The sequence below is a fragment of the Bidens hawaiensis genome, unplaced genomic scaffold, assembly GCF_021521415.1.
Source record: "Bidens hawaiensis isolate Kalapana, Puna unplaced genomic scaffold, B.hawaiensis_p1.1 tig00024444_1, whole genome shotgun sequence".
NCBI lineage: Eukaryota > Viridiplantae > Streptophyta > Magnoliopsida > Asterales > Asteraceae > Bidens > Bidens hawaiensis.
Window position 1 is genome coordinate 153,630 of NW_027493857.1, and position 12,324 is coordinate 165,953.

Consider the following 12,324-nt stretch of genomic DNA (forward strand, 5'->3'; position numbering starts at 1 on the left):
CACGTTGAGCCGGCCCTGATTATATATTTGTGGCAGAAGTTTGTACCTGCAAGTTAAGAATTGAGATCGAAACTAGTTTTTTTAATTATTATTACTAGTGTCCTCTTTTTATTGTTTTCTAGAGCGTCTGATTTTCTACCGCTTTAACTTCCGGGAGTATTGGAATGTATATTATTATCATTAGGGTTTATTAGTATTGTAATCACCTATTGATTGAAAATCAATTCAGTCTTTCATATTCTTACGTATAACGCATTTTGTTGTTGCAGATACAAAAGTTTTTGAAAGAGTTGGATGGTGAATTCTTAGAGGTTATTTTTTGCACTGAAGACATGATGCATGGCTCTCTTTGGGAAGCAATTAATACTAAGCAGCCAACCCTTGAAGCTTCAAAGGTTTATTACCTAGTCATTATATGAGAAAATGTTGTTGTACAATGTACTTGACATGGTGTCACACCACTAACTTGATGTGTGTTGTATACTTGTATCCAGATTGCTGGATCACTACCTAGGATTTGCTTTTTATCTGGTCTTACAGGTGAGGAGATGATGATGTTCATCGATGCTTTTCCAGAATCCGGTAATTCTTATTTTGTTATTGTGTCGTAATAAGAGTCTCGGTATGACTTTTGAGGTCAAACAAAATGTGATTTGACATTTTGACCAGATTTATATTTGATATGAAATCTGCTACAACTAAGGCGTAATATTCCGTTTTAGAACGAATATAGATGCAGTTGTCAAGATTTACCTATATGGTCAAAGAATATCAGGATAGTTTACGTTGAATATAGTTTGGTTTGACCTGATAAGTCAAACTATGTACACAGGTTTAGCAGGAGCAGTGTTTGCAGCTGTTGTACCGAATAGTGCGGATAAACCATTACTTGAGGTGATTGAAGAGATCTTGGGAGATCATGAGATGATGGTATGCATATTTTATTCATTTACAGCACCTCTTATATCAGTGATCAAATCTTGAAATTTATACCTTTTCATATGAACTACAAGTCGCATATAACCCACAAATTGAAATGTTCTCGGGTGATTTAATCTGTTTGTTGTATCATGCAGAAATCACGAGAAGCAAGCTAGAGATATCAAGCTAGATCAGCATCTGATTGCGAAGTAAGTAGTTTGTAGTTAAAAGAATCGAATTAGAGTCGGGTCATCCAGTATTCACCACTTGTGGTTTTTAATGTTACCATATTGTAAGATTGATGTCAAATATACAACATTTGCATGTGCAAGAAGATCCTATTTGACCATTTGGGATTCTTTTATTAAAAGGTGCATTAACCATTTGGTTAACATGAAATCTTGCATTATGAGGTATCAATGCAAGCCAGAGATATCAGTACACTTATAAACAAAATAATGTAGTAAACACTTTCACAGTGTATCATGTAATAAACATTAAATTAGTCTCATTAGACGTCAAAGAAACACAAAATCACTAAATAACGTCTCATCTTCCACGTTCTATCTCCCAATATCTTTCGGGGCAAATTAAAGCATCAAGCTTTCACAAAATTTATTAAAATTGCATATTGACCACATCATTTCAAACTTACACTGCAAAACATGGCAAACTAATTATGTCAGCTTTATTTATATTTATAGTTACAAGACACTTGCCATATAGTCGCATATCTATCTTTACTTGCGCATCATTTTTAGTCTGAAAATAGTTCATAAGCCATAAGTTACACAAGTAAAAAAGTAGACACTTGAAACCAGTTTGCGTATCACTTAAAAGTTATTCGCTTTATAATTAAAGTGGTTCACTTTATAGTGGCAATAAAAAAGAATCTTGAGATATACAAACAAATATATGGGTCAGGCTCATGTTCATCTATTCAACCCGTTGACCAGAAATTCTTCGACCCACAAACTTGATACGATTGACACCCCTAACAATTAATGATAATTTTTTATTTTTTTCGTAGCATGTTGGTACACAAATAGACATATTTTCTACCAAAGCGTGTTTTCGCAGTCGTTAAACACGTCATAATGCAAACTTCCATGACCTCCACAATGAATAAGTCGAATTCGAGCCATCTAACTTTTTATTAGCAAATTAGTAGCATAAATATGTGAGAATATTACTATAAATACATGAAAACTAGCTACAAAGCTACTTCTTGGTCTTTTATAAACTCTAGAAATCCATATTTATGCTACAACTTACCATTAAAAAGCTGGAAGAACAATGCATATCCAACCTGAGTTTATTAATTAATTAACAACCGGATAAAAAATCAGACTGGATTTGTAAGCTGCAGTGCTATATATTAACATTAGCATTCGGATGAGTCTAATTCTTCTACTGCAACACTGGATTCTGATTCATCATCTAATCATACAAACCTTCATCAAGCCATATGTCAACTAAGAAGTCTACCATCTCCTGCCAAAATAATCAAAACCACAATTTCTCATTAGATTGTGTTCGGTCTGGTCAATTCAAACATTGATTTTTATATGCTTTTGGTATTTGAAACACTTACAGGCAAAGGAATTGGCTCTGGGAAACGGTCGTTATTAGAAAGCAGTTCTTCGTAAGTAGTTGACCAGCTGCAAAACGGAATTCAAAACTTTTAGGTCAAGCAAACGAGCATGTTAAGACTTTTTGAGATCAATTGAATAAGTATCCAACTCTAGATAATTATTTAGTTTATATTAAACATAAACTTGAAAATTTATGCATTTGACCTCAAAAGTCAAATACAAGTCAAACCTTATGACTGGATCTTCGGGCGTTCTTCCTCTTCGTGATCTTTGAGATTTATCTCCGACCCATTTTCTTCTGCTCTCGTTCCAAGCCATCACACCTAAAAAACAATTTAGACATATATAAAAATATAGATATATAAATTCCGCAAATATGTGCATTTATAAAATTAAAGTAAAACTCACCATGGTTAATAAAGACAGTGGTGTTATTTCCATTGTTGTCCGGATGCTTTCTTGCCTCTTTTGCCGGTGAAGAAATTTCCAAGGGCCGTTTCTCATTGACCCGTGCATTTCCAGTGTTGACTTCCACCATCAAAATATTATTGGCTCGTGAACTTGTGTCGATTTCCATCATTTTTACAATTCAAATATATATTCTTTTACAGAAAAATGCTCATTATTTTTGGAAAATGCATATCATTCGAGTACTAGGCATGCATTTCTTATTTATGTACGGTTTTCTTCGCACACACCTAAATCTGCACAAGGAACATGTAGAACCTAATGATTATATAACAGCTTACATCAAATATATGAAATGATAATTAAATATTAGTTTCTTTAAACTCACACCCTAAGAACAAATTCCATGTTATTTCAATTCTTGAACCTTTCACATCATGAACACTCAGAAATCCAAAATGAACCAAGATCCAACTAGGATTCATAATTCAAAAGGCCTAAAGGTCTCACAAATTGCACAATATATTATTGTTGTTGTAACCATGAATCCCATCTTAAATATACCCTTTTGAGTTTTGATGATTAATTAATGTTTATTATTTAGAAAAAAAGAATCCAATTACATAAAAAAAAACATACATACATTGCCACTGTTTGAGAGATCAGACCCACTAGTTGATTTTCATAATTTTCATAGCAAGTAAATCATGAGCAATTATTTTAAATATAACCAAATAATTATAACTAAACAAAATAATAAAAAGAAAAAAAAAGTAAATAAAGAGAGAGAGAGAAAGTAGGTGTGTACCTTGCGTAGATTGCCAAAAAGAAAGAAAGGATTTTCATGTGACACGAGGGGTTTATATAGACACTTTTATTGTGAATTTTTATTTTATTTATTTAATATTTAATTATTAACATTTTTCTTGGTGAAAACGTCTTTGTCAATCCGTGGTCTAGTTCCGGACCCCTTGCTTCATCACGAGTGGATCTTGTCTGGATATCTTGAAGTTGTTCTGTTTTTGTTTGACCAAATGACGAAATTGCCCCTTGGATTTTACATTTGAGTCTTGCTTAGGTGAGGTCAAGTTGGTCATTTTAAATATGCCCACCGAAAATGACCTATTTTTTTAATTTTAATTTTTACGTTTTCTCTTCGTAAAAGTTAAGTAGTACAAATTTTGTAATGTTGTATCATTGTGACAATAATAACTAAAGTACAAGACTCTTCAATTATTTTAGTTTACTAATTTGGCATACACGTTTTCAACAATAATTTATGGTGACGTCACGTATATTAATAATTACTGAATACATGAATTATTTTCTGTTTTTTGAATACTTTGTTTTTCTTCATTACGCACGTTTTTCTTTTTATATTACTATTTATTATTTTACTTTTACTTTTTTAAATATGATATCATTTTCCAATCATTTAAGTAAATGAGATGTATTTACATATGGTTGGTTGTAAAAATCTTGACTGGACGTTGGTTAACCGTTAATTAATCCTAATTAATTCTTATTAAGCATCAATTAATCGTTAGTTTTCATTCCATCGTCTGACTAACGATTAACAATTGATACAACTCTTCTAGTTATTGCGGCAATAATAGAGTTGTGATATTATGTTAGGTAAGGCTAACAAGGTATATTGTTATTGTTATTATGTATTGCTTTACCATGAAGTGAGGCAAATGGTAATAAACACCGATGAATCTATCCTAAAGATAAAGTGAAGTAACATAAGTTATGTCACACTGAATGTTTCTATACACATAGTTATAGCCATGGTTGTAAAAATCGTGTCTAGGCGCCGAGTACTTAACGAGTAATCCCCGCCTAGGCCGATTTCTCGGTAAGCCATCCCCAAGTACTCATCGACTAAGGCCGAGTACTCCCAACTCCCCAATTGGCTGTTTCGTATCCGTCTAGCGACTTTTGCAACTTTCCTTATAGCATGTGACAACTTAGGGTATGTTTGGCAAAACTAGTTGGAAGCTGGTAGCTGTTATCTGTAGCTTTTTAGATATATTTAGGTGTTTGGCAGAGTAGCTGGAGCTTTTTAGATATATTTAGGTATTTGGCAGAGTAGCTAGAGCTTTTAATAAAATTAATTGGGTGCCAGCGCGGTGCGGTGTAGTGCGCGCGCAACCTGAGATCAACCGCATAATCAGCATCAGTATGTGATTCACTTGATATTAGTGCATGCATAACCCGAATGCAGACGTGTACTTCGTGCAAAGACAGCAAGCGTGTAATCGTGGCGAAAATCAAGAAACAAAACTAAAATATACAGTAATTTCAAATAGATAGTTTTTTAAAACAACCTCTTTTGAGTTGAAACCCTTTCCGACTCGACACCGTTTTTAATCTGAAACATGTTCTGGCCTGGCCCATTTTGACCCAAAACCGTACCGACACGAACTAAACTAAATTAATTTTTTTTATCGACTCGTTCCGACACTAATTTGGTCTTACACATGACCCGAGCTCTTCTGACTCGACTTATTGCCAATCGTAACCGGTAAAGAAGTATATCAATATCATACTCAAATTAAAGATAATAAAATGCTCTTTTTTATAATGTAATGTATTTAAAAAAATATTAACGTGTGAAAAAGTTATGGACTTTTAAAGAGTCATGGGGGTAGTTAGTTTTAAATAAAGATAAAATATGTAACTATTATATAAATTAAAAAACGTTGATAAAAGTTCAAGTACCAAAATTGTAAATTTAATTGTAAAAGCTTGTAGCTTTTCTCAAACGCTAGTAGTAGTAGCTGTTTAGAAAAAGAGTTTTTTTCTTATAATACAAAAGCTTCAAGCCTATTGAACTAAACAAGGCTTTTTGTTAAATAAGAGCTTTTTTTTAAAGTTTGAAGTTTAAAGCTCCTAAAAACTCCTAAAAACTTATCGTAAAACACACCCTTAATCAATTACTAATGACCACGATGGATACTTTTGTGCACTTTCACTTAACTAGATTCATGGGTGAACTTCGAGGAATGGAGTCACATGATACTAGTAAAATATTTATATGTTATGTCATATGTGTACTGAAAATTCCGATTGCATCATATATTTCCGCATGTGCTCGTAAGTTATGAGATAATGACCAAAATGACCCACTTTATCAACAACATTCCTTAACTAATTCACTCAAATCAAAAATACTTAAAATGGTCACTTTCTAAACTGCCGGATCCAACATATTATAACTGGCATCCGACAAATCTATTTGACACCCTTCCATTTTTGAACCAACCACATCTAGACACATATACACTTAAACGATCGGCCATAAATCTATTCTGTCGGGCTTCATATATATTCCGTTGGGCTTTATATCTATTCTGTCAGGCCTCAATATCTATTTCGTCGGGCTTCATTTTCGTATGTAATATTTATAACACCCCAACCCGGAATAGGCTGACGTGTCACATCATACCGTGGTATACAGAGACATAAGACATAATTCCGCCACCTAGCAATCTTCATAAGCATCCTAAAGTTTACTTCACTTTATCCATTCCGCCCAAAGCAACCTGTGAACCTGTGGGGGGAAAAGGTTACAGAATGAGCCGAATGCCCAATACGGATGAAAGGCTTAAATAATGATGCAATAAAAAAAACAAGTATAACAAGATAGCGTAACATAAATGATATGATGCAAAGTATGCAAGCCAATAAATAAAGTAAATCGTATCATACAGATGATACCCATGAGCCGAAAACATATAACATACCAGTGGGGTTACATAGTCCTGCAGAACTATGCACCCAAAATAGTGCGATGGGGTGTTGGCATACACTCAGCCATCCACAATCATACCATACATATCTATATAGCCTAGGATCGATCCATACGCCTCCTAATAGCTGTGGGCCACACTTGCCCATAAGAGATGTCGTGAACTAATCTCTCCGTCACGGAAGGAGCACACAACATCAATGCCACATTGTTGTGCCCGTGGGACACTCCACAGGAAGCGTAGAACTCAGGGTACCAGAGTATCAGCAAACGCAGGTAACACGCTCAAAGTACAAACAGTATCAACAAATATCTATACAGTGTAATAAGTAACGGAACATGCGATATTGAGTACAAACTAAAGAAATAATTATCACATGCATACAATATCAATCTATATTTTGAGTCTCAACGACCATAACCGGATCCTGAAGCAAAATAAATTAGATCCGATTTATATTCCAAAGACGTTTAGGAGTTCCAAAAGAACGTGATACATCAACGGGGTTTAATTAACAACTGATCACAACAATATAAGTGGAGGGTAAGAATCCGTACCTTAAATGATAGTTCACAACGGTATTAGACTTGTTCTTACTAAAGGAATTGCGATGGCCTACAAGTAATTTATATTCTGTAAGATTTATAAAACCAAATTACAAGGGTATAATTCAAGTTCATGTGTACTCTTATTATTTACTGTACATTAGTTACTGTCAATCAAAATACGTTAATTTATTATAATACAAATTTCTTAAGGACTCAACCATTTAATGTATAAGCTCAAACTAAGTATTATTGAATCCTGTATGTATTATATTATGTTTATAGTTTTAATATAGTTAATAAGGTTTTTGTCCCCTACGTATCGTGAGGGTTTTAAGAAAAACATAATTTACAATTTATGATCTATGATCTATGTATTAATAAATATAAAGTTTAGTTAAAAATATAAAGTGTAAATAAAGGTTTGGGATAGATATAAACTTTCAAAAATATTTGTTTTAGAACTCCAATCTTCTTTAAACATTTGGTTATATTAGTTGTCCCGCTACCAAAACTCCTTCTAAGTTCTAACTTAAACAAGACCATTCGAAGTACAGTAATTTAATACACAGATACGCGGGGTTGAAGCCTACCTGCGGAAATCGTCGAAGGGTAGCGGTGGAGATAAGTGTCGCCCGAAAATATGCAACAATGGTGATAGGAGTTATTGCCGCGGTGGAGACGAACAGATGGATGTTTATTTGTGTTGTTTTGGATTTGGTAGGGCTGTCGGAGATGATGTTCTCATCGCTGGAAAATAAATGGCGTCCTTCATGCTCGGTTTCATGGCGTCGTCCGTTTTGATTTTTGCGATGTCGCGCATCTTCGTCTTTGTCGGTTTAAGGGGGTAGTGACGGAGAGGCTAGACGAGAACTGGCAACAGAGTCATTTCTTAATTTATATTCGATTAAGAACCTTCTTGAAGGCCAGCTAGTAGGCTGAAAACGGCAGATTGCCGGTAGTTTGCAGGCGGCGGGACGCCGTACAGGAGAGCGGCTTGCAGCAGAGTCGGTTCTTTTCTATTGTATTCCTTTTATAATATTTTTTTTTCTTACTTTTTGTTTGATCACATTTAACGTACTGACACACATAATACATATATTTTTGTTTTTTTTTTATTCTTTTTAATTAGCTTTCTTTTTTATTTTATTTTAAATATATTGTTGTTTTATTAAAATATTATTTATTTAATTCTTTACCTTTACCGTTCAAACTTTCCATTTTTTGCTGTATATATATATATATATCTTTTTATCATTCTATTATTATTAACGTTTATATTTTCAGGATATTTCAATATTATTCTGCCGGCTCCGACAATAATGATATGAAGCCTAAGAGAATAGATATAAAATCCGAAAGAATAGATATCAAGGCCGGCGGAATAGATTTATGGTCGACCGTTTAAGTGCATACGTGTCTAGATGTGATTGGTTTAAAAACGGAAGGGTGTCAAATAGATTTGTCGGATGCCAGTTCTAATATGTTGGATCTGACCGTTTAGAAAGTGACCATTTTGAGTATTTTTGGTTTGATGGGGTTAGTTAAAGAATGTTGTAGGTAAAAAGGCCATTTTGGTCATTACTATGTAAGTTATTCAATGTCACATCATTAAAGTGACATGAAGCGCGAGAGCGAGCCAAAATATGAATTATTAAGCTTATTTCATCAACATGCTTAAGAAAAGGTAACATATATCAAGAATTACTAAGCTCACTAGTAGATAAGTATAGAGGGAGGGTAGCAAAGCTACCCACGAGTCCCTTATCCGATTCGCGGATCGTCAAAAGACATCCCCCACCCACGAATCCCTTAATCTGACCTGCGGATTGTCAAAATACATCCGCGCAAGGAACACGTGGGCCGACAAGGCCACCCACACCCCAAGACATGCTTCGCGGACCTCCAACTATAACCCGCGGATTACCAATGAACATCCGCGGGAGGAACCCACAAGCAACAAGAGACTCATCACGCACATGATCCCCACGTGATATGGAAGATAATAATTTTTGTTATTAAGGTTTGATATATTGAATTTTCGATATTGTATCCTTACAATTAAAAGACACTCCTTTATATAATAAGGAGGCATATGAAAACAAGGAAAAGAAAATAATTAAGGCTACAAGTTTGGAACAAAAAATGGAGAGAATAAAGGAGAATAAATCTTGTCCATTACTCCCCCTCAAGTTGGCGCATGGAGGTTTACAATGCCCAACGTGTCAAGTAGGGACTGTAGGCTTTGGGTCCCTAATGGTTTGGTGAAGACGTCTGCGATTTGTTCCTTTGTGTTGATCGCCATGGGCTGTATGTCTTTTGACTCAACTCGTTCTCTAACAAAACAACAATCCATTTCGACATGTTTAGTACGTTCATGGAAGACGGGGTTGTTGGCAATGTGTCTAGCGGCTTGGTTGTCACAAAAGAGTTGTTTGTTATTTTAATAACCATCTCATCCACAAGATTTCACTTACGGTGGATGCCATAGCTCGGTATTCAGCTTCTGCGGAAGAGCGGGAAACAACTGATTGTTTCTTTGACTTCCAAGATATAGGTGATCCTCCTAAAAGAAGAAGATATCCTGTTCTCGACCTTCTAGTAATGGGACATCCAAGCCAATCGGCGTCACAATAGGCTATGAGATTTGTTCCTCCATCTTTGGTAAGTAAGATGCCTTGTCAGGGTGTCGCTTTTAAATACCGTAGGACTCGGTTTGCAGCTTCGAGATGACTTTCTCGTGGGTCACTAACAAACTGACTTAAGACATTAACGGAGTAAGTGATATCAGGTCTCGTTGCTTGTAAATAAAGGAGTCTCCCAACGAGTCTCCTATATCGGTTGGCGTCCACACGAGTTTCGCCTTCTCGTTTGTCTAGTTTTAAATTTTGTTCCATGGGAAATAAACTCGGCCGACAACCTAACATACCCGTGTCTTCAAGGATGTCCAATGTGTACTTTCGTTGACTAAGAACCATGCCTTGTTTCGTTCGAGCAACTTCAGTGCCAAGAAAGAACTTCAAGGGACCAAGATCTTTGATGCTGAATTCCTTGTTGAGAAAAATTTTTGGTCTCTTGAATTTTGTTGATGTCGTTTCTGATGATGATAACATTATCAACATAGATAAGGGCAGTAACAAAAACACCTTCTCTTTTAAACACGAATAAAGAGTGATCTGCTTTTGATTGTTCGAATTCAAGTCTCTTTAAGAAGGTGGTGAATTTTTTAAACCAATGTCTCGAAGCTTGCTTAAGCCCATAAAGTGACTTTTTGAGTTTGCAAACCTGGTTGTCATCTTATTTACCGAAACCTTGAGGAATCTTCATGTAGATGTCTTCATGTAAATCTCTATGTAAGAAAGCATTGTTCACATCTAATTGGTGAATATGCCATTTTCGTTTTACCGCAACGGCTAAGAGACTCCGAACGGTTACTAGTTTTGCAACCGGTGCAAAGGTATCATGGAAGTCGATGCCTTCCATTTGTGTGAAACCTTTGGCGACGAGACGAGCTTTGTACCGTTCTATTTCTCCATTCGGTTTGTATTTTATCTTGTACACCCACTTCGAGCCAATGACATGTTTTCCCTTTGGCAATTCTTCCAATGTCCAAGTAACGTTTGTTCAAGAGCTCGAATTTCGGTTTGCATGGCTTCAACCCATTTTGGATTGTGAACTGCTTGACCGAAATGTTTTGGCTCATTATTTTTAGTAATGGCCGTCAAAAAAGCTTTACGAGAGTTAGTAAAATTATCATAAGAAACAAAATGTGCCAAGGGGTGTACCGTTGAGGGGATTTGATCGGAGCTAGACGATGAATGCTCTTGGTCTAATGATGGGGGAAGCTTCACTTGATAGTCTTTCAAATAAGGAGGTGCTGTTCTGTTGCGTTTGGGTCGTTCAGAAGGTGCTTGAACAGGTTCAAAATTTTCACTTTCGGATGTTGAGTCAAAACCGATGGCATCAGTTCCCGTGGACTCATTTTCAGATATTGGGCTAGAAGATATAGCCTCTTAATTAGTATTGGATGGGCTCGTCAAGTCTCCTGGGCTATTTGTTTGTGGGCTTGTGATTTCTTCTTTTTTAGAATATTGTTGGTCAAAGTTGGCTGATTGAATTAAATCATTAATTGGCTCATCATTTTGGTGCATTGGAAATTTGTTTGCATCAACAGTAGCTTCAACTTCCCGAATTCTTGGCCAAATAAAAATTTCTTCTTTATTCTTTGAGATATCAACTTTTCTGAAGGGAAAAACATCTTCTATAAACTTCACGTCTCTAGTTATGAGAATCTTTTTGTGTTGAAGGTCAAGAATTTTGTAACCTTTTGTGTCCGGTGGATAACCTAAAAAAATTCCGGGCCTCCCCCTTATCTCAAATTTATCGCCCTTTGTCTCCGTGCTTCGATAATACACAAGGCAACCAAAAACTTTTAAGTGTTCATAACTAGGACTTTCGTTGTGTATTAATTCGTAGGGCGTTTTACCATCAATAACATCAGATGGAAGCCGATTTATTATATGGGTTGCCGTTAATATGCACTCCCCCCAAAACCTAGTGGGGAGATTAGCCTCGAACATTAACGCCCTTGCCGTTTCTAAAAGGTGCTGGTGTTTTCTTTCCACCACACCATTTTGTTGGGGTGTGTGTGGACACGTTGTTTCCAACAAAATTCCCTCTTTGGCATAAAATCATGCATTTTATTAGATGTAAACTCCCCTCCATTGTCACACCTTACTCGTTTAATATTCTTTTCAAATTGTACTAGAACCATTTTATGAAAATCAATTAAACGTGTACTTGCTTCATGCTTATGTTTGAGAAGAAAAACCCATGTGGCCCGGCTAAAAATCATCGACAATGGTAAGAAAATAGTTGGCTTTTGTGAAAGATGGCGTTCGATACTTTCCCCACACATCACAATGTATGAGTTCAAAACAAGCACTAGTTTTTGTAGTGCTAATAGGAAAGGGCAATCTAGTAAATTTTGCTTTAACGCAAGAATCACAAACACCCCTTGAGTTTGAAGAAGCATTCTTAATAAAACCAACATTAGAAAATTTAGAGACGGAGGCATGACCTAATCTCTTATGCCACGTC

General features: G+C 35.6%; 1 protein-coding gene and 1 long non-coding RNA gene across 2 annotated transcripts; one reads left to right on the forward strand and one right to left on the reverse strand.

Moving 5' to 3' along the window:
- Positions 1-272: 272 nt before the first annotated feature.
- On the forward strand, positions 273-1,255 carry LOC143569293 (uncharacterized). Its single transcript, XR_013141713.1, has 4 exons — positions 273-395; positions 495-582; positions 833-930; positions 1,077-1,255. It is a non-coding gene; the product is annotated as an uncharacterized LOC143569293 (long non-coding RNA).
- Positions 1,256-2,090: 835 nt separating this feature from the next.
- Positions 2,091-3,159, reverse strand: LOC143569294 (uncharacterized). Its single transcript, XM_077055249.1, has 4 exons — positions 2,925-3,159; positions 2,746-2,839; positions 2,516-2,582; positions 2,091-2,415 (listed from the first exon to the last, which is right to left on the reverse strand). The coding sequence occupies exons 1-4, from the start codon at positions 3,094-3,096 to the stop codon at positions 2,362-2,364; spliced, it is 387 nt and encodes a 128-aa protein (XP_076911364.1). The 5' UTR covers positions 3,097-3,159; the 3' UTR covers positions 2,091-2,361.
- Positions 3,160-12,324: the final 9,165 nt, after the last annotated feature.